The following is a 23,542-nucleotide window of genomic DNA, read 5'->3' as shown; positions in this document are numbered from 1 at the left end:
ATTCGACGGGCGGTCTCCCGGCGGCGGCGGAGCCGTCGCCGCGTTATCACTCCTTCTTATCACTTTTCGCGATTTCTTTCGATATTTTCAAAATTTCTTCACATTTCGAGTTTTACCCCCCCCTGGGGTCCCCGGGCGGCCCCGCTCGGACCTTATTCGCGTTCCCCGGTAAATTCACGTACCGCGCGCGGCCGTAATTTTTTCCCGGCGGGCCCGCCGCGTGGGCCGTTACGTGAAAACCGAGCGCCGCCGTCGCGGGCGTTTTTTGCCTTTTTTTTTCGAGAATTCGAGTTTTAGCCCTCTTCGAGGCGTCCGCCCTCCCCGTTCGCGACTCATTCGCGTTCCCCGTTACGTTTATAGGTCGCGCGCGGCCGTACTCGAATATTTTAGTGCGCCGCGGCGTAGAGAACGATAGCGGAAAGCGCGGCGTCGTCGCCGTCTTACCGATTTTTCCGACTTTTTCGACTAGAGTCGCGTCTCGCCGCTCTCTCGAAAGTCTCACCTCCCCGTCGACGCGACATTCGCGTTCCCAGCTAAATTTATAGGCCGCGCGCGGCCGTACTTCGTCCGAGACGAGTCCCGGGGCCGCGGGACGACGCCGAGAGCGGAGCGCCGATATCGCCGCCGTCGAGTGGGTATTACTATATACGGGCATAAATACGTGCGTCGGAGGGTCCGATTTTTTTTCGCGAATATCGCGTTTTCGACGTCCGGGGGTGGCGGAGCCTGTCGTCCGCCGCCCGAAGCGGTGGGATCGCCGGCTCAAAAGCCCTCCGCGGACGCCGGGACCGCGTTCGCGATTCGCCGGGACGGCGAAACCGCTTAAGAGTCATAGATTCGACACGACTTTTCAACTCGGTAGGTAGGTAGGTAGGTAAGGCGTCGGTGCGGATGACCCGGGGGTCGTGGTTTCGATGCCGGCCGCCGGGAATTTCGTTAATTTGCGGCGGCCGTGATATTTCGGAATTTTTTTTTTTTTGTCATTTTCCTTTCGCCATCACTTTCGCCTTATCACTTTTGACGAATTTTCAAAATTTCTTCAAAATTCGTGTTTTAACGCCTTCGCGCACCTCGGACGGCCCCGTTCGGACCTTATTCGCGTTCCCCGTTAAATTGTGAGGCCGCGCGCGGCCGTACTTTGTCCCGTCCCGTCCCGCCGAGGCCGAGACGACGTGCGATAAGAGTGCCGCCGTCGCCCGCGTTTTTCGATAATTTTTTCGAATAGTCGAGTTTTAACCGTTTTGGAAACGTCTCACCTCCCGTTCGCGACTTATTCGCGTTCCCCGTTACATTTATAGGCCGCGCGCGGCCGTACTTGAATATTTTAGAGCGCCGCGGCGTCTTACCGATTTTTCCGACTTTTTCGACTAAAGTCGCGTCTCGCCGCTCTCTCAAAAGTCTCACCTCCCCGTCGACGCGATATTCGCGTTCCCAGCCAAATTTATAGGCCGCCTGCGGCCGTACTTCCTCCGGGACGGGTTCCGAGGCCGCGGGATGACGCCGAGAGCCGAGTGCGGAGAGCGGCGCCGTCGAGTGGGTATTACTATATACAGGCATAAATACGTGCGTCGGAAGGTTTGATTTTTTTCGCGAATATCGCGTTTTTTACGTCCGGGGGTAGCGGAGCCGGTCGTCCGCTGCCCGAAGCCGTGGGATCGCCGGCTCAGAAGCCCTCTGCGGACGCCGGGAAAGCGTTCGCGATTCGCCGGGACGGCGAAACGGCTTAAGAGTCATAGATTCGACACCAGTTTTCAACTCGGTAGGTAGGTAGGTAGGTTTAGGCGTATGTGCGGATGACCCGGGGGTCGTGGTTTCGATGCCGGCCGCCGGGATCGGAGATAATTTGCGGCGGCCGTGTTAATCCGGAATTTTTTTTTCACGTTTTTTTTTTTCGTTATTTTCCTTTCGCTATCACTTCCGCCTTATCATATTATTATTCGTATTGAACGAAAATTTTACCTTTTTTTTCAAAATTCGAGTTTTACTCCTATTGGAGACGTCGGACCTCCCCGTTGATGACTTATTCGCGTTCCCCGTCAGATTTTGAGGCCGCGCGTGACCGTACTTTTTTCCCGGCGGGCCCTCCGTGGCCGATACGACGTGCTTTACGTCCGCCGCCGTCGCGCGCGTTTTTTGCCGTTTTTTTCAAAAATTCGAAATTTAGACCTTTTCGACACGTCTGCCCTACCCGTCGAAGACTTATTCGCATTCCTTGTTAAATTTCTAAGCCGCCTGCGGTCGTACTTCCTCCGGGACGAGTCCCGAGGCCGCGGGACGACGCCGAGAGCCGATTGCGGAGAGCGCCGCCGTCATGTGGGTATTACTATATACAGGCATAAATACGTGCGTCGGAGGGTTCGATTTTTTTTGCGAATATCGCCGTTTCGACGTCCGAGGGTGACGGAGCCGGTCGTTCGCTGCCCAAAGCGGTGGGGTCGCCTTTTACGACGCCCATTGAAGGACGTCGAAATCGGCTTAAGAGTCATAGATTTGACATCAGTTTTCAACTCAGTAGGTAGGTAGGTAGGTAAGGCGTTGGTGCGGATGACCCGGGGTAGTGGTTTCGATGTCGGCAGCCGGGATTGAAGTTCATTTGCGGCGGCCGTGTAATTTCTGAAATTTTTATTCGTTATTTACCTTTCGCTATTACTTCCGCTTTATCATATTTATAAGGACAATGTTATGATTTTCTCAAAATTCGAGTTTTACCGCCCTAACGGACTCCGTTCGGCCTTGTTGAAACCAACGAAGAGTGTATATTGATCGATTGGACATACTACTTCGATGCTATTGCTTTTATCTACATTTATTAAGCAACACACCTAAATCGTTTGACATGGGCTCGATTATGTGGTTAAATATCTAATATACTATGTAGTAGGTACTTGATATATTACAGTTTAAAACACTGCTACAGATTATAAATAATAATACAATATTAATAAACAAAATATAACTTTATGTATTTAAATTCTGGCAGTTAAGTTGTATAATGATATGACATAATTTGATATTACTCAAAATATAGATACATTTTTTGTATAATTTAATTATTTATTCAATAAAATTAATAGATAAATGATAAATAACAAAGATTAATTGATAATATATGTACACAACTAATTTTGTTGTTGCGATGATACTAAACGCATAATGTTTAATACTGGATTTTATTATCTAATATTTATTAAGAAGCTATTATACATATTAACATATACCTATATACAAATTCCAATGTGTTGTTATTTAGTATGATATTGGCATGTCTGTGATACACTTTATTAATTATAATATCAATATTAATGCTCAGATCACCACAGTAGTATTCATATATATATATATATATATATATATATAATTATTGACGGGAGACACGGTAATACCTACACACCGGATACGTGAGAATACACACGATTCGTACGATTTACCAATTAAACGATATTTCGTCGTAGTGTAGATAAAGTTTAAGTGTTATAGATTTGAACAACATTTACAATTCAATTCGTAGGTAGGTAGGTTAGGGCTTTGGACAAATAACACCTAGGGACGACGTATCGAATGCGTGTCGGACGGTTAATAATAATTATAAATAAAATATAATAAACGTTACACGCAATGCTACAGTATGGCCATTATTAATTGATACGGGTTTGTCGGTCGAGTGGTGGCGTGCGGGGGACAACTTTAGCGACGCGCAACGCGCCCGTGTTATCTAACGTCATCTTGTGACGAACGCCCATGCAACACACAACCCAAGCGCACAGAAAAACATATTTTTTTTTTATAATATAATATTATAATATTAGGCTTTTAGCTTTCTTAGCTTTCATTAGCGTATTGTGTTCTGCGTTGGGCGCTTTTCAAAACCGGTGAGTACAATTTTGAAATACATAATAATAATAATTAATAGTAGAACGTTTGTATAGCCCGCGTACCTACTGGTTTATTCATGACATTGTACGTACGCGAGGTGGATTCATCTTCTTTCATCCGTGTACGATGCGTTTCCGTATTCACGATATTGTGTATTACTATATACACGCTATTTCCACCTTTTCGCGTTTCATATTCAATGTTAATACGACATTTGTACTTCCGTGTTCATATCCGGACATAGACTTAAACGCCTACGTGCACAAAAATTTTTAAACGACGCTTTTTGCAGTTACGATTTCCAAGACCATATTGTGTGTGCGGACTCACCCTACAATAGTATGTCACTTTTTTTAGTTCATACTCAATACTCTATGTACACGTAATAATATTTTATACCTACCGTGAACAAATAATATTTACTGCATTTCTAAAAATAAACACACAACACCGGATTATTAACTGATAACATAGGTACTGATAAGATAATTCCATTATACGAACACGGAGTTTTGCTTATATTACATTATTATTAAAATATAATATATAATATAATAATAATAATAATAATAATAATAAATATACTAAATGTTTGGCCATTACCTTTTAAAAATGTTATTATATATCTTTTCAGACAAATATAACAATGGTCAAACATTGTATGATTTGTGGCAACGTCGAAGGCGTGGATGGCGTTTCAGTGCATGGGTATTTATATAATGTATACGTACTTATTACGATTACTTTTGACATATTATAACACAACTATTCATGATACGATGATTGTATTAGTTTTCCAGCAAATGTCGATCGGAAGCGTCAATGGGTGATGTTCGCCGAGGACAATGGTGTCAATGCTCGACAGATATTGGCTCACTCCAAGCTCTGTTCAAGGCATTTTGTTGCCGGTCGTGATTACTACGGAGGAGCCGTACATCGCCGTCGACTAACTGTTGGAGCAGTGCCGTCAGTAGTGAGTGACAACCAACATACAACCTTTGATCACTGTATTAAACAAATAGTGTCGGGCTGCACGTACCGTATAAGATTCACTCGCTTGATCATTACATTACTATACTCACTAATACAGTGTGCATTAAAATATCACATATGGGTTTATTATTTCAATATACCCATTTTGATACTATTCTATAGGTACTTGCATTAAGTTATTGTTGTTGGTTAACATTCTGTATTAAATTATACTCTTTTTTATTGCTTTTATAGCTTATTGTGACATTTATTATGGGTATTTACAACCATTAAACAAAATACTCAAACGTTTTCTTACAGTTCTTAATATTAGGTACTACTACTACAACTACTACTTACTACAGACCTAGGTCTACTCTTCTTTATTTGTAAGTTGTGTACTAGATAAGTATTTTATCATTTCACATGTGGTACTCTTAGAAATGTTTATACTATTTCAATACTTAATACAAACAATAGATTGTTAGATAGAGCTTACTTACTTACTTACTTATTTTGTACAGCTCTGAAAAATTAACTATAACATGTATACTTTTATTGTTGGTATATCATAAATCTTAAATTATTATCATATGATTTTACTATAACACTTACTGTTATACAGTGCAATACAGTTTTACAATGCTTCAAAGTTATTAATATGTATGAAACCACTTAAACATTCTTCTGTGGATTTCTTTGTTCTATGATTGGTACTTGTTAATTTTTAATACAACATTTATCTTAACCAATAGCATTGTACTGATGTTATTTAGGTAGATTTTTTTCAGTGCTCACACACCTTCAATGGCATTTAGTAGTATTATACATGTTCTACGGTTACAGTTAGTTATTATATTATTATAGGCATTTGGAATGTTTTCTTACACAGCTAAAAAAAAAAAACATTTATATTAACATACGTGTGTGCTTATTTACTTTGCTACATTATCCACAAACTATATATTGTATTGTATACATTCATAACAATGATTACAGTAACCATGCAATACATGTTTACATATCTGATATTGTATACTTAATATTGTGTTTATACAGTTGAGTGAAAGTAATAATATACATTCTACTACCAATAAACAAAATACTTTTCTCACACACTTCTTAATATTACCCCCACCACTACTACTACTACTATTCACTATTTACTACTGACCTAGGTTTACCCTCATTTGTAAGTTGGGTACTAGATAGGTATTTTATCATTTCACATGTGATACTCTTAGACTTAGACTTACTCTAACTACAACATGTATACTTTTATAAACCTTAAATTATCATGTAATTTCACCATAACACATACAAAACATTTGACGTTTTCTTACATGAATTTACATTTTCTTAATATTACTACTACACAAAATAGACTCTTTACTGGATAAGTATTTTATCATTTAACAACATTTGTCACATATGTTAGCAATGTTAAGATTATTTCAATACTTTCTTCACTTTATTTATACAACTAATAACTTTGATTAAAATAAAATATGTACACTGTTTACCCTATACACTACAGTGTAATATTACTACTAATGTGTGGTAAAAGGTCATGTAAAACTGCCATCTGTCCACTCATACACGATTGTAGGTAGTGTGAGTTACAATTATCTCACTTTGTTTCAAACGTTATTAAAATATCACATGTGTTTATTATTTCAATAAACCCATGTGCCAGGTATTTCATAGCGGCTAGGTACTGTTTAATGCTTTACCAGACTGCAAACCATTTACAATAGGTACTTGCATTAAGTTATTGTTGTTGGTTAACATTCTGTGTTAAATTATACTCTTATTTTGTTATTGCTTTTATTCTTTAAACAACATTGCTGTTTCATTGCATATTAAACACTGGGTCAAGCTTATTGTGATTCATTAACTAAAACAAATAATTATTTTGTTAATGTTGTTCAGTTGGACTTTTTTCACTTCAAAATGTCATGTTAAACTGTATATTATCTACTCATACGCAATGGGTAGTGTAATTTCCAGTTAACTCACTGTATTTTCACTTTTATTATGGGTGTTTACAACCAATAAACAAAATACTTAAACGTTTCCTCACACTGTTCTTAATATTATTACTACTACTACTCACTACTTATTACTGACCTAGGTTTAATCTCCTGTAGTTTGAGTTACAATTATCTCACTTTATTTTAAATGTTACCTACTACATCAACTTTTGTGCATTAAAATGTGTTTATTATTTCAATTTACCCATGTGGGCGGTATTTCACAGTGGCTACAGTTTGATACTTCACTAGACTGCAAACCAAATCCAATAGCCTACTTGCTGTGCTGATGGTTTATAATTATCACATGATTTTATAACTAATTTTATTTCAAATAAAGTGTGTAGGTACACTGTACTACCAGTACGAAATGACAACAGCAAAAACATTCTATAAACCTTATTGCCAATATTTGATATAGTTATGGCGTTCAATATACAGCTCACTTTTTAAACTTCATTCAACCAAAGTTTTAATTTAAAGTTTAAATTTATTTATTTCACTGTAACAAAATTCAGTATACCTACTGCAATGTTATCATAAAAGATTGTATTAAGGTTAGGTTAGGCAGGGCTTGTATATAGGTGTGACTTGATCACATTCAGCTAAACATTATTTTGTAACTATTTAAAAAAAAATTTGAACCATAACATGTATGCTTTTATTTGTGTGACATAAACCTTATTTCATATAAATTCACTTATTGCATATTATAGGTACCTACGCTTACTGTCAATTATTGTTGTTATTATTATAATTATATAGAATTATCAATACAATTGTACCTACTCTAAACTCAACCTAACTTTTAGGTGCTTGGGGACGTCGAGATGGAAGAGAGAGAGGACGTGGAGATCGTCGGCGTCCCAGTGGAGGGTGTGGAGTACGTGGAAGTCGTTGGTGTCCCAGTGGATGTAGGGGATGATGTGGAAGGAGTGGAGGTGGTGGAGGACATGGAATTTGTCGAGGTCCTGATGGAAGGTGTGGAGGAAGTGGAGGACGAGGTAGTCCAGATGGAAGTGGTGGAGGACGAGGTGGTCCAGATGGAAGTGGTGGAGGACGTGGAATTTGTTGAGGTTCAGATGGACGGAGGGGATGACGTGGAAGTGGTAGAAGTCCAGATGGACGGAGGGGAGGACGTGGAAGTGGTAGAAGTGCAGATGGACGAAGTGCAAGCGGAACTGGAGTTTGTGGACATGCTCGACGAGTTGCAGCCAGACGTCGACGAAGAGGTCAGTAAATATGTCTTACTTATAAAAAAAACCATAGATAAAACTTATCATTTAAATTGCAGTTCCGACCACTTGCCGTGGGTGAACAACCCCGAGGGCGTGCGCCAATAATTGACAGGCCGGCAGGCGTGACACACCCGCTTCCAGAGCAGCACAACGCGGGCGCGTTAAACAGAATCTGCACACAGTGTAACGCCCGCCACTTCGAAGGCGAGGTTGTGGGCCAGGGTGCCAATATGCACTTCTCCACTTGCTGTAACAACGGTCAAGTGACCGCTGCAGGTCAACACGCGTTGTTGCCCGCCCCTTTTTTACTAATGAGTTTGTTGATTGGAGATTCACAGGATGGTCGTAGATTCCGAGACGACATTCGCCGGTACAACAACGCCCTGGCATTCGCTGCGTTTAGCTGTGGCACAGACGACAGGCGATTGCGAGGGCGTGGACCGCGAACGATGTGTATCCAAGGCCAAACTTATCAGAGGATAAATAATGACGTGGCCGTTGACCGAGTAGATGCCAACTACTGTCAGTTGTATTTCCTCGAGTCCGCAGAGGCCAACGCCCGCCGCGTTGGGATGGCTCTGCAGAGAAATCATCGTGAACTGTCCGTAGTTGTGATGGGACTATTGGACGGTTTTCTGCGAGACGTAAATCCGTACGCAATGGCTTTTAAGTAAGATATAAATTTATTGTATTTATTAACAATAGGAATATAAATTGCCCCTTAGAGTAAATTTCTTTTACAGATACCTTTCTCAAAGTAGACAGAAAAAACAAAAAAAATTACACACTGTAACCAATAAACTAACTATGTTAACTGTTGAACTAGATATTACGTTGATATTAGACACTCACAGCTACCAATATACTGCAGTTATTACTTAATGTTGATTCAAAATAGTATACAAAGCAAAAAATTTTACTTTATTACTTAAATTATATTAAATATTATATGTATTTTATGTGTTTATTATAATTTTACTCTGCTACCAACAGAGTTATATGTACTTATGAATGATATAGGTAACATTAAATATAACTTAGGGCTGGGACGTTTTTATTATTATATCATAATTATACCAAAATATATTACTAATTTAATGCTTGGATTTATATGAAGTATAGGTTTTATTGTTATTACCCAACCTATGTGGTCTCCTAAGCTTACTACACTTCACACACATTTATAATATATATATTTATTATTATGTATTATGTTAATTATACAATTATAGAGTTAAATGCAGTTAAATGGAGTCTGTCTAAGTATAAAAATATACATGTCTATATTTGTTCCAGGAACATGCGTGAGGTGTGGCTGGCAGAAAGAGACCTAGCCGACGCCGATCCCGCAGGTGTACGACCTAGGCCAGTGACGATGCATTTTGTCCGAGATGCGGCCCGGGACGACGGGCGAAACAACCTGCCTACCGCAAACGAAGTTGCGGCCGTGTTCATAGGTGAAGGGGGTCGTCCGCCAAGAGACATTAATCTGGTCATCTACGATACGAATCCAATCAACCCGCAACACAGGATGCAAACCATACCAGCGGGTTAGTTAATAATTATTTACTAAAAACACAATTTTTTACACAGCTGTCTCAAATTGTTCACTTATATTCACTATATTTATTGCACATTAATATCAACACCATCAAATAGAATCATAGTTTTTGTTGTACAGTAAAGCCCTGATTTTAAATTTACATTAAGTATACACTACATTTTGGACATTATTTTGAAATATAATTACTTAATAACTAATTCGTTAGGTCAAAACCGACCTTAACCCGTTCACTTGTGCAGTAATACTTCACTAAATTACATCATTATACATTAAATACAGCGGGGATCAACATATAGTACTTATCATGTGTATCATCAATAAAATAATATAAGGATACTCAACAAGCTATTTAGCTAGAGAGATTACACAGCATATACAATTTACTATTTATTTATTTATTCAAACAGTTTTAAATCAAACATTATAACAATTTTTAACAAATGGACAGAAAAGTGCACAGATTATATTAAATATATAAAAATAGCGAATAATTAATTAAGATTAATAATAACAGTAATTAACATAAATAAGGTTTTTGATATTGATAAATAATTCGCATGTGATAATTATTAATATAATTATAAAAAGACTCGATACAATTATAACAAAAATGAGAAACTTATAAACTATGTAATTGAGATAACAAATTAGTTACCTTAGATACCTCTTAAAATTAATTTCTAGTTTATTGAAATAAGTTGGTCCTAAATAGTCTAGAAATATCTGACCAATACTGTTTTTTGAATAATTGATATTTAGGTTGTATCTTATAGATTCACGTTTATTTATGTATATTAAATTATATTGGTGGTTTTAGTGTGTTTTCAGAGGTACCACCCCATATAGTTATCCCATATTGTAAAATAGATTGATATAGTGTCAAGTAATAATAGTTTGTAAGCGCATATTAATATGTTCCATCTCAAATTGCAGTCTTAATATTAAACCTAATTATCTGACTTTTATCTTTTAACTTTAAAATAATATGCACTGTCAGTTTTATGACTATCATTTTATATTATTAGTTTGTGCTTAAAAAACTGAGTACAATTATAAATAGAAAACGCAACAAAAACAGTTTTTTTCAGAATTAATAGTACATTTTACTTAGTTTTTACTTTTTTAAATTAAAGTTCTGAATGAATCTATTAAATTCTATTACTTTTTAAATTATTTTAATAAGCTTTATTTATATTTTGACAAATCCTGCAGCGTTCTCCTATTTTTTTTTTGAAAGACTGAAGGATAATTATATTATTGTTCGCATCTCCGATAATAAGTGTCGTTCAAAGATTTATCAGTGATTAGAATGTTAAATAGACAGGCCAGGAATTCTATTCAGGACATAATTTAATCATAATAGATCAGGTATTGCTATTCGAGCTAGGGGACCTATGTATACATAAAATATTAGATAAAGTTAAATTAACAATATTAAATTCAAACCATATTCATTATAAATTATATTCATCTTGTAGTGATAGTATGACAATAAGTCGTGTTATGATTTGTATGTAGTGTACTATATAATTTATCAATAATCAAACATAATATAGTCACATTAATTCGGTGCTTAATTTCATGATTTGTTTGGACTTCATAACAGACATCACTTACAAATATACACTATAAATCCTTGGAATACAAAGAGATCAGAGTTAATATTTTAATAACCTTTCTTTTGCGGTTATGTACTTGCTATACTCCATCCTCTAACCCCCAGCTACTACAAATCGTTGATTTAGCAATTCACTTTAAATAATATATACCATTCGTTACATTTCACAAGGGTCGTGTCACTCGGATCCGATGTTGTATCCGCTGTTTTTCCCTTACGGCGAGGCCGGTTGGCATAACGGGATGTTGCAAGCGGGCAACCGACGAAACAATGTCCGCAATCGCAACAGTATCAGAGAGTTTGCGTGCTACCGTTTGGCTGTTAGATATCAGGGAAATAACGACCAAAGGCATGAACTGTTTAGTTTATTACATCAAGGTCGGTTCTTGTTGCAGATGTATGTGTGCGACCAGTATGTTCGAATGGAGTCGAACAATCTGAACTACATACGTTTGCACCAGAGGGATCTCCTCGCCGAAGCGTATCAAGGGCTCATGGACCATGTGAACCAACAGCTCCACGTCGATCCCATGGCGGTCGGGCGTAGGGTCATATTGCCGTCGACGTTCACGGGTAGCGACCGATTCAACAAGATGAATTATCAAGACGCCATCACCATAGTGCGTACCAAAGGGAAACCCGACCTGTTCATAACGTTTACGTGCAATCCCAGGTGGCCAGAGATCACTGAAAACCTGGCTGCCCACAGCACGGCAAGCGACAGGCCGGACCTGGTGGCCAGAGTGTTCAACAGTAAGCTACAGGAGCTAATAGGTGACATAACTGTACATCGTGTGTTTGGTAATGTCAGCGCTTACGTGTACACTATCGAGTTTCAGAAACGTGGTCTGCCCCATGCGCATATACTGATAATCCTGGCGGAGGACTGTAAGTTCCGCACGGCCGAGGACGTGGACGACGTGGTTTGCGCCTTCTTGCCGGACCCCGCAATCGACAGGCGCTTACACGACTGCGTCAAGTCTCACATGATCCACGGGCCGTGTGGAACAGTCAATCCACAGTGTCCGTGCATGGTGGACAACAAATGCTCCAAAGATTTCCCGAAAGCGTACGCAGAGGAGACTGTGTACGTTGCGGACGGCGGATATCCAAAGTACCGCCGACCGGATGACGGCCGGGTGGTACTTGTGAGAGGTCGTGAGGTTGGTAACGAGTGTGTAGTGCCGTACAACCCTTACCTTCTGGCCAAGTATGACGCGCACATCAACGTCGAGATATGCACGTCCATAAAGAGTGTCATGTATATCTACAAGTATATATACAAGGGACACGACCGTGTGACGTTGGAAGTTCAGGACCAGGATGAGATTGCCAAGTGAGTCTTAACTTAATTTTATAATTTACATATTTCTAAATTTAGGTATAATCATTATAATAGTATATTGTATGTTTATTTAGTGTGTTTACTACTTTATATGTTCAGGAATTTTAAATATTAAATTGGACAATTTTTAAAATTTACATAAAAATCTTAAATTTAGAAATTCTGTTACTTAATTACATTTGTTTTTATTCCATTGTATTACTCTTGTTTTGTTTTTAATTTTAAATATGTACACGTTTTAGTTTGAAATAATAAAATTACTTTGGTTTGACATTGGCTAAAAACTAAAATTTTAATGATTAAAGAACTTCACTTTTTTATGAAAACATTTCTACATTTTAATAAGAATATTCAGTTGAGCAAAACTTTAGGAACTTCTACATTTATAAACTATTATTATTATACAGTAATAAACATCAATTGAATAAATAGTTAACTAATAAATCATTTATTAATTTTTAATAATTCCCATCAATAGTGTAATTTTTATAATTTTAATCCTTTTTTTCATGTGTCTTCATTCAAGCTGTGTATAATAAACATTCTATTGCATACAGTATTAAACATAAATTAAATAAATAGTTAATTAATAAATGATTTAATAGTGTCTTAAGATTTTTATAATATTATATATTAATTAATATGTAGGTTGTACCTTATATTATGTACTTCTACAGAGAGTTCTATAGGTGGTCTACATTATTATTGATAGATTTTTATTATAGGTATTACATTGAAAATTATTACCATTCCATCATTATTAGCATATAACAATATTTTATGCATGTGTCATTTTTAGCAGTGTGTCCAGTGTGTATGAATTATTTTACTCACTATTTTATAGGTTTTTAGGGTAGTTGTAATCGTTTACCGATAACTTTTAGTTTTTTTACTATTGTATACTAGCTATATTATATACTTAACATTTAATGTGTGTTCTTTAGGTATTATTATTATTACATTAAATTTGTTATTTTATGCTTTTTCATTCAAGTTGTTTATACACATTACATTGCATACAGAACTGAACATCAATGACATTAAGTACACCAATTAACTAACATACCTAATAGATATAAATTTTGGTTTATAACCTGATCTAAGTTTAACCGTGATCACATAATATACTGTCTCAAATTGTAAACTTCAACACCTCGGCAATGTGAAACATGCTTTTATGGATTGTTATTTTCGTTGGCATAAATTAACATTCCTACAGCTTTGCCATTCTTAAATAATATTATACAGTTATAATGTATTCCACCTGATACAAATTTTAAAATATAATAATAATAATTTAAATTTTGAATATTTTATGTGTACACTGTTATCACCTTGATCACCTAATATACTACTAATATACTAATACCAACTCTGTAAATTATAGATTAAATTGTTTACTTATATAAATTAATTCATAACATTCACTAGACGTCCACTATGATTATATTTAGCTACTCAAGTTGACATTAACAATTTGATTTCACGACATTTATTTATTAAAACATCATAATATATCGTTCAACGGTTGTAGGGATTCTTCGTCACATGCACATTGTAATGCAATGCTTTGTGTCTACAGAACAAAAAATAAATTACATTTACTTGAATTATATAATAATAATAATAATACCAATCACAACACCAGACGGTATCATCTATAGAGCCATTGTTAGTTATCTTTTCAATATTAATTTTCAGTTACGTAAACTCAAGATATGTCAGCCCACCAGAAGGCATCTGGCGGTTGTTTTCGTACAAATTGCACGGCAAAAGTCACACGGTCGTCAGACTTCCTGTCCACCTGGAGGGTCGTCAGAACGTGTACTTTGCGCCGGGCCAAGCAGAAGAACGGCTACAGAACCAAGCTGTGCGTAGTACGAAACTCACGCAGTTCTTCGCGCTCAACACAACAGACGTGAATGCTCGACAATACTTGTACCAAGAAATACCGACGCATTACACCTGGCAGATGCCACGTAATCAAGAAAACGTACTCGTAAGAAATGTCACCCAATGGTTGCCGCGGCGGATTCGGATGGCAAACGTTACGTTGGCTCGGATGTACATAGTAAACCCACTGGACCGGGACCGTTTCCACCTGAGATTGCTACTTCTGAACCGAAGAGGCCCGAAGTCCTTTCAAGACATAAGGACGGTGGACGGGGTCGTTCACGAAACATTCACGGCGGCTGCCGTTGCACTCGGATTATTGGAAGACGACCGAGCGTGGCGGGATTGCTTGACGGAATCGGCGACGTTGGACACACCGCGGCAGCTGCGGTATCTGTTCGTCACTATACTGGTGTTCTGCGAGCCCTCAAACCCGCTGGCGTTGTACGAGGCGAACGAAGCAAACATGATGGAGGACTTCAACCGCCGTCTCCAAGACGTCGACCGCGCGAGGGCCGCGTGTCTGGCGGCCATCGAGGATCTACTTCGTGTACACCGAAAATCGCCGGGCGACTACGGTCTGCCCCTCGCCGACCCCCGTCTACTGGAACCGCTGCAGGACGACGCGCTGTTCCGGGCAATAGACGCGGCGGCACGGTGGGCCCCACAAGTAGACGCCTTGAACGCCGAACAGCGAACGGTGTACGACCGCGTGATGGCGGCCGTCGACGACCAACGGGAGGTGGCGAAAACTTTCTTCGTCGACGGACCCGGGGGTACCGGAAAAACGACGCTGTACGGATGCCTGATATGGGCGCTTCGGCACCGACCTCCGCAGCGGGAGGTGTTGTGCGTGGCGTTCACCGGTATCGCCGCGTCGCTCATGGACGGCGGCATGACCGTACACTCGACGTTCGGACTGCCTTTCGGCACGCTGACCGAAGACTCGACGTCCAGCGTCACCATGCAGTCCGAGCGAGCGCAAAAGATACGCAACGCGGCGCTCATCGTCTGGGACGAAGCCCCAATGTCGCCGGGACTGCAACTGACGGTGGTGGACCGCCTGCTCAGGGACGTCATGGCATCGGAATTACCGTTCGGCGGTAAAACCATGCTGTTCGCCGGCGACTTCAGGCAGATATTGCCCGTGGTCCGGAGAGGGACGAGAGCCGAGATCGTCATGTCGTCGATCAAGGAAAACGGTCTTTGGCGCGTCATGGAGCGCTTCAATCTGGTCCAGAACATGCGCGCGGACCACGACGCGGACTTTGCGACTTGGTTGCTTGAGCTCGGCAACGGCCGACTGCCCGCGGTCGACGGCGTTCCGAACACCGTGCAAATCCCGCGGCAAATGGTATGCGACGTTGATGATTTGATCGATTTCGTGTACCCGCAGCAAATGTCGTTGGCCAACGTCGACGAATTCGCTCGGAGAATCGTTGTGTGTCCCACCAACGAAGACTGTAGAGGTGTCAACAGGGACGTGCTGGAGCGCGTCGACGGTGCTCAGATGAGCTACACCGCCGTCGACACCATGATGGCGGACGATCCCGACGAAGTGGCCAATTTTCCCACGGAGTTCCTCAACAGCTTGGAACCGGACGGCCTGCCGCCGTACCGGCTGACGTTGAAGGTGGGGTGCATCGTGATGTTGCTCAGAAATCTCGATCCGAGGAGACGACTGTGCAACGGTACGAGGTTGGTGGTCACCGAACTGCGGCGTCACAATTTCAAGGCTAGGATTTTGGGCGGTGAAGCACAGGACGACGACATCGTCGTGCCCAAGATACCGCTCACGTCCAGCGGCGAGGACGACCTGCCCATCTTACTGCGGCGCCTTCAATTCCCGGTGAGATTGTCGTTCGCCATGACCATCAACAAGTCGCAGGGTCAGACGTTCGACTGTGTAGGTTTGTTACTGACGTCGCCTGTGTTCACGCACGGGCAACTGTACGTAGCGTTTTCGAGGGTGAGAAACGCACAGTCCGTGAGAGTCGGCATGTACGCCGATGACAGCGGCCGATTCGTCACCAAGAACATAGTGTACAGGGAAGTTCTGTAATGCAACGAGTGGTGACAATGGTAAGTATATTATAATTAGGTGACGCCTGCTGATAGTCTAGGTGACTTTAAACCTAACACGTGTAACATATTTTTCAAACATAATACGTTACACCGCTGTTCTACGTGGTATGTGTTCTACATGCGCCCGGTGGTCAAAGATGATGATGATAGTCTAGGTGACTTTAAACCTAACATGTGTGACATATTTTTCAAACATAATACGTTACACCGCTGTTCTACGTGGTCTGTGTTCTACATGCGCCCGATGTTCAAAGATGATGATGATAGTCTAGGTGACTTTAAACCTAACACGTGTGACATATTTTTCAAACATAATACGTTACACCGCTGTTCTACGTGGTCTGTGTGGAGGTACTTCGTGGACCTTGCCTTCGGGCTAAACGGAGAGAAAGTTTGACAACCTCCTCGTGGTTCTCTCTGGATGCGAATTCACTATAATGTGAATTCGTAACTAATGTCAAACAATGTATGTAATGTCTGTGTTATTTGTATTGTACCACATCCTATTGAATAGTATGATATAGTACAGATAGTACAGACAATTTAATTTAAATGTTGTATTTTATTTCACACATTAAGATTCTAATGTACCTATATTATATGATGTATAAATAACATTAATAAGTTAATTTCACTATGTTCCCAATATTTATTACACCATTTTATTGTTGTATTTCTTTCTTAAGTAGTATTAATTTATATTGTATTAATGGTTATCCTTTGTTTTTATGTAATCATATATATGCTATTGACATTAATCAGTCAATTTCACTGTACTCACAATATTTTTAATATTTTGTACACTGTATTTCGCTGAACTACTTGATTGATTTATATTGTATTAATGGTTGAGACATTACTTAATTGTATTAACGTATTGACATATTTTTATTAATTGTTTTACTCATGATTGAGATTTCATTACTATTAGATTCTATATAATTAGATTTTATTACTATTTACTTACTATATATAAATGTAATTATTTCAATATTTATATAATTGACATTGTATTAATTGTTTTGCTCAGTAAAAGAGTATTTGTTTTGTGTTAAACACCATTTGTTCAATAACAATTTTTTTAAAATACAGTAAATTAATAAGCACAACAGTTTTGTCCTATTTGGTACATGAGTAGAACCTAACCTAACTAATATAACTAAAATAACAATTTAAAAAACCATTGATACTATACACACAATTGGATATCTTAATAACAATATTTAATTTATAATTTATTATATAAGATAATGTGTAATGCAACATTTTGTACACGCTACAACACTGCAAATTGCTGTTGATTATTTTTTACATAATTTGTTTTACATAATAAAACACCATTGATGATACTATTTTATTCACTAAAAACTTTAATATTATGTAGTGTGCTACTACATACTAGGTCACCGTGAATTGATATAATTTATTTTGCCACTGGATCAATTGCTATGAAAAGTAACTCTCGGATGAGATGGAAACACATATTATATTATTTACTTTTTTATTAGTTTTTATTAGTTTTATATTATTATTACACATGAAATTAAATTACTTTAACAATGGAAATATTTATACAATTTAGGTTGTATTTGTTTTACTCATTGTAGTATATTGATTCTAAAATCTTTAATTTTGTTACATGCAAATCTTTAGACATCCCATGCAATACCTACCTAATGTCATTAACTTCACTGACATCCTGACAACCATTATAACTATTTATAACTCTTATTTGATCCACACACCACACATAATTGTAATAGTATGAACTATATTATGTTTTTGGTAACTAATAGAAATTTAAAAAAATCCTTCATACTGTACCCAAAGTACACACATAGTAATTTAAAAATATCCAGTAGGAGAGGAAAAGGAAAATAAAATATAATTTTAAATGATATAGTCATGTTTTTGTCATAAATGTCATTATTTTATTGATCATCTGAAAAAAACATAACAAATAAACATAGAAAAATTTTTGTTGAGACTAAATGTTCCTGTTAAAAACTCACTTATTGGGTGTCTGCTATCGGTACCTGAAAATGATATGTTTGATTAGAATTATTAATTTCAAAAACTAAAGTATTTATATTATATCCTTACGACGTTTGGCGGTGGGCTCGGTGGCGTCTCCCTTGCTGTGACGTAGAGCTCCTGAAAATAATGTGTTTGATTAGACAAAACTTGAAGTTTTCTTAAATATATTATATACTAATATATCCTTACGTTTGGCGGCTGCGCAGTTTCAGCGGTCTGATTGAGGTCCTGAAAAATTTGTTTAATTAGATTTATAAATTTCAAAAACTCAATAGCTTTTTTTTAATATACTAATATATTCTTACGTCTGCTGGTCGACTACTGCTGGCCTCCTGAAAATAATTTGTTTAATTAGATTTATAAATTTCAAAAACTCAATAGCTTTTTTTTTAATATACTAATATATCCTTACGTCTGCTGGTCGACTACTGCTGGCCTCCTGAAAATAATTTGTTTAATTAGATTTATAAATTTCAAAAACTCAATAGCTTTTTTTTAATATACTAATATATCCTTACGTCTGCTGGTCGACTACTGCTGGCCTCCTGAAAATAATTTGTTTAATTAGATTTATAAATTTCAAAAACTCAATAGCTTTTTTTTTAATATACTAATATATCCTTACGTCTGCTGGTCGACTACTGCTGGCCTCCTGAAAATAATTGGTTTAATTAGATTTATGAATTTCAAAAACTCAATAGCTTTTTTTAATATACTAATATATCCTTACGTCTGCTGGTCGACTACTGCTGGCCTCCTGAAAATAATTTGTTTAATTAGATTTATAAATTTCAAAAACTTGATAATTATTTTAAATATACTAATATATCATTACGTTCAGCGGCCTCCGACTTTCCGTCTGCCTACGGTCCTGAAAAATTTGTTTAATTAGATTTATCAATTTCGAAAACTTGAACGCTTTTTTTAATAATACTAAATATATATCCTTACCTTCTTCGGCCGCGGCGAGGCCGTTTTCAGTAGACCGTCCTGAAAATAATTTGTTTAATTAGATTTTTTGATTTCGAAAACTTGAATGTCTTTTTAAATATACTAATATATCCTTACGCTTGACGACGGCCGCCGCCTACCACCATCACCACCCCTCCGCCTACCGCCATCACGACCCCTGCCACCGCCACCGCCACCGCCCCTTTTGGACCGGCCACCTCTGGACTTGGCTACAATATAAATTACAATTATATACATAATATTTTTTTTTTTTTTTTATTTATTTGAAGAAATCTACAATCTATACATGCTTTTTGTATAATAAGTAGGTTTGATATATGAAAGGTAAAATATGGTATGAGTGGTTAGATTAGGGAAGATACCCAGTGGTAACACCCTGTGATACATAATATTAAGACTGTTATTAAGGAATATGTAAAGTAAACACTCACCGCAATCCCGGGACAAATGTCCCTGTTTACCACAGTTATAGCATTCTGAAACGGGTAGATATCATTTTAATCGTTTCTAATTGTATACAATATATATATATTAACCAATAGTCTTATACAAATGTATGCTTACTTCGGTCGCGACCTCCACCGCCACCGCCATCGCCATCACCACCACCACCGTCCCCTTTCAACGGGCCACCTCTGGGCTTGGCTACAATATAAATTACAATTATATACATAATATACATAACAGTTATAACATTCTGAAACGGGTAGATAATATATAATATATTAACCAATGATCTTATACAAATTTATACTTACGCTGAGCGCGGTCTTGCCCGTGGTTCACATAAACCGTGCAGCTGTGGCTTATGTTGAAGACGCTCATTCTAAATTGAATAAGACAGTTGAAAAGAACAATTGATTGGTCTGCATTATTATGTTTGTGGCATTATAAAATATTCAATTTGTCTAACGAAATGCATATGGTGCACACTAAAACTAAGCCAGCGTTCGAATTAATTGATAAATACGATCGGCGGTGACCGTGTTAAAAACAAAAACAAAAAATAGAAAAAATATTTAGTTTCACAGAAAGCATGTGTTGCAGACAAAACTAAGGCTCGATTTTCTTCGCAAATTTATATTATTATTTTATTATTTAAATTAATAAATTATTATATACGATCCGCGTTGAACGTGTTAAAAAAACAAGGCCCTGATGTACGCTTGGCAATTGCCGTTAATGTTTTAGACTTTGTTACTCATTCTGAAGTTGACAAATAAAAAGCAATAAAGAAAGTGTATAGTAAAACAAACAATAAGTGATCTGTCGGTATTATTAAGTCGATGGTATGATAAAATATTAAATTCGTTGAACGGAAAGCATGTGTTACATTACATTGATTGATTAATACCTACGATCTGCGGTCAACGTTTTAAAAAGCAACAAATTAAATTAATACTAAATTGTATACTCACGTGTTTTCTGTTATTCACGGCTGTCGGATGTTTAATAACGGTTATAGTCGGACGTCGGGTCGTCGGCGCAGTCTTAGAGCGGCGACAATAACAAGAGTCAAGGCAGGTAACCCATGCGGGTGACGATATCGCACGGCTGATTTATTGAATTGACATATTATATCGATATTTTATATTTTTATTATTCATTCGAACACAGCATTACACCTTACACTTTTGACCATCATTCTTTTTTTCATTTTTGCAAAAAAATTTCATATAGTCATAATAATGCCACAGGATCATCACTCAAATTCATTAATACACACGCAAACATGGTGTTCAAACATTCCCGCCTTTGACAGAATACCGCCAAAGTGGTAGGCCTTATCACCGACCGTTTATCGTCGATCCTCTCGCTATCAGCGAATGACTTACAGTAAGTTGTAGGCGCGACTTTTAACAAGCCGACCCCGCGTTACGTATCCCCCGATTACACGATACGGGAGACCTTGGATCAAACATCATGTTGGTGCGCGGAAACGTTTCCGTGTTTTTCGGAGGTTCGTATGGGAAACAGAACCCCGATCCGCTGATCGAGTTTCGCTTCTATATTGCTCTACTCTACTACTAAGCTTATGACGACAGAAATTATTAACGTGGCCGCTGGAAATTCACATAATATTTCCAATATATATTACGCATGGAAATGTTTAATGTTTTTGTAGATCGTATTGGTTATTGTAATTTGTAACATTATATGGGTTTGCTTATTATATACCTAAAGTTTATTTACATATATACATAGTATACATAGTATAACATTATACTGCATATATATAATTATCCGGACCACTGAGGTGACTGACCTGCTAGACACCCTAAAAAGACGGTTACTATAAGATTTGCATAGAAGCCCGAAATGTTTTGAATTTTTTTTCACGTACATTATTACTTAATTTTCTGTTTTCGGAGACAGTTACGGAGACAGTTAAGGAGACCTGGCCGTCACATATTGTCTGCTATCCGACGAAGTCGGATTGCCTACTCGGACCCCTGAGGTGACTGACCTGCTAGACACCCTACCCTTATTATTACGGTGAACGTCATTCGAGGTGACTGACCACCTAGACACTCAAAAAATGATGTTGGCTATATGATTTGCATAGAGGCCCGAAATGTTTTGAATTTTTTTTCCCGAAATTTATTACTTAATTTCGTGTTTTCGGCGACAGTAATGAACGCTGTCCGCGATTCGACGCAGTTACGTTTGCATACCTGACGACATGACCCGGCCGTCGCACATTGTCCGCTATCTGACGAAGTCGGATAGCCTACCCTTATAACTACGGCGAACGTCATTCGAGGTGACTGACCTGCTAGACACCCATAAAAAGGCGGCGGCTATATGATTTTCATGGACCCCCGAAATGTTTTACAATTTTTTTCAGGTTTCACGTTGCATACCTGTTGCCGAGACATACAAGTCCAACATCGAGGTAGGTGACTGACCAGCTAGACCCCAAATAAATCGAGGTGGCTATATGATTATCCGAAATATTTGAATTCTATTGCTTGATTTGGCGTTTTTGAAGGCAGTAAAAAACTTACAGCTCTCCGGTTAACTAATCCACTATCCTTATCACAAATCCACCATTCTTATCATTAATCCAACATCCTTATCAGCAATCCAAAATCCTTATCACTTATCCAATTTTCTTATCAATATCCACCGTTCTTATCATATCACCCATACACCGCGTCGGCTTCGGTTGACGACCAGACCACAAGACCACTGCGGCATCCGACATCGACAACACTCCTCACCAATCTTATAGTATAAAACAGAAACCCGAGGGCGCCCCCTATGGCGTTTTCCCGTACCAGCATAGAGGATAATGGAGGGAAAACAGAGAACCCGCCAATGGGACGGTCGGGACGCGGCGGCGGAGCCGTCGCCGCGCTATCACTTCCGCCTTATCACTTTTCGCGATTTTTTTCCAGATTTTCAAAATTTCTTCACGTTTTCGAGTTTTACCCCCCCGGGGGTCCCCGGGCGGCCCCGCTCGGACCTTATTCGCGTTCCCCGCTAATTTTCGTACCGCGCGCGGCCGCACTCTTTTCCCGGCGGGCCCGCCGCGGTGGCGATCACGTGCGGACCGAGCGCCGCCGTCGCGCGCGTTTTTTGCCTTTTTTTTCGAGAATTCGAGTTTTAGCCCTCTTCGAGGCGTCCGCCCTCCCCGTTTGCCCCTTATTCGCGTTCCCCGTTACGTTTATAGGTCGCGCGCGGCCGTACTCGAATATTTTAGAGCGCCGCGGCGCAGAAAACGATAGCGGAAAGCGCGGCGTCGTCGCCGTCTTACCGATTTTTCCGACTTTTTCGACTAAAGTCGCGTCTCGCCGCTCTCTCGAAAGTCTCACCTCCCCGTCGACGCGATATTCGCGTTCCCAGCTAAATTTATAGGCCGCGCGCGGCCGTACTTCGTCCGAGACGAGTCCCGGGGCCGCGGGACGA

The 23,542-nt window shown here is 38.8% G+C and overlaps 3 protein-coding genes across 3 annotated transcripts; all 3 read left to right on the top strand.

Annotated features, from left to right (window-relative positions):
• The first annotated feature begins 4,519 nt into the window (after window positions 1-4,519).
• Window positions 4,520-9,671, top strand: LOC132932607 (uncharacterized). Its single transcript, XM_060998988.1, has 5 exons — window positions 4,520-4,581; window positions 4,666-4,846; window positions 7,691-8,122; window positions 8,173-8,786; window positions 9,413-9,671. The coding sequence occupies exons 1-5, from the start codon at window positions 4,520-4,522 to the stop codon at window positions 9,669-9,671; spliced, it is 1,548 nt and encodes a 515-aa protein (XP_060854971.1).
• A 2,530-nt stretch (window positions 9,672-12,201) lies between these two features.
• LOC132933954 (uncharacterized) lies at window positions 12,202-12,638 on the top strand. The gene has a single exon (XM_061000229.1). It carries the CDS (start codon window positions 12,285-12,287, stop codon window positions 12,636-12,638), a length of 354 nt encoding a protein of 117 aa, XP_060856212.1. The 5' UTR covers window positions 12,202-12,284.
• A 2,925-nt stretch (window positions 12,639-15,563) lies between these two features.
• On the top strand, window positions 15,564-16,598 carry LOC132932596 (ATP-dependent DNA helicase PIF1-like). The gene has a single exon (XM_060998976.1). It carries the CDS (start codon window positions 15,564-15,566, stop codon window positions 16,596-16,598), a length of 1,035 nt encoding a protein of 344 aa, XP_060854959.1.
• The last annotated feature ends 6,944 nt before the right edge of the window (window positions 16,599-23,542 follow it).

This window comes from Metopolophium dirhodum, chromosome 1 (assembly GCF_019925205.1).
Source record: "Metopolophium dirhodum isolate CAU chromosome 1, ASM1992520v1, whole genome shotgun sequence".
Taxonomy (NCBI): Eukaryota; Metazoa; Arthropoda; class Insecta; order Hemiptera; family Aphididae; genus Metopolophium; species Metopolophium dirhodum.
Note: the sequence above shows the minus strand (reverse complement) of the source record. Positions and strands in the feature narration are given on the sequence as shown.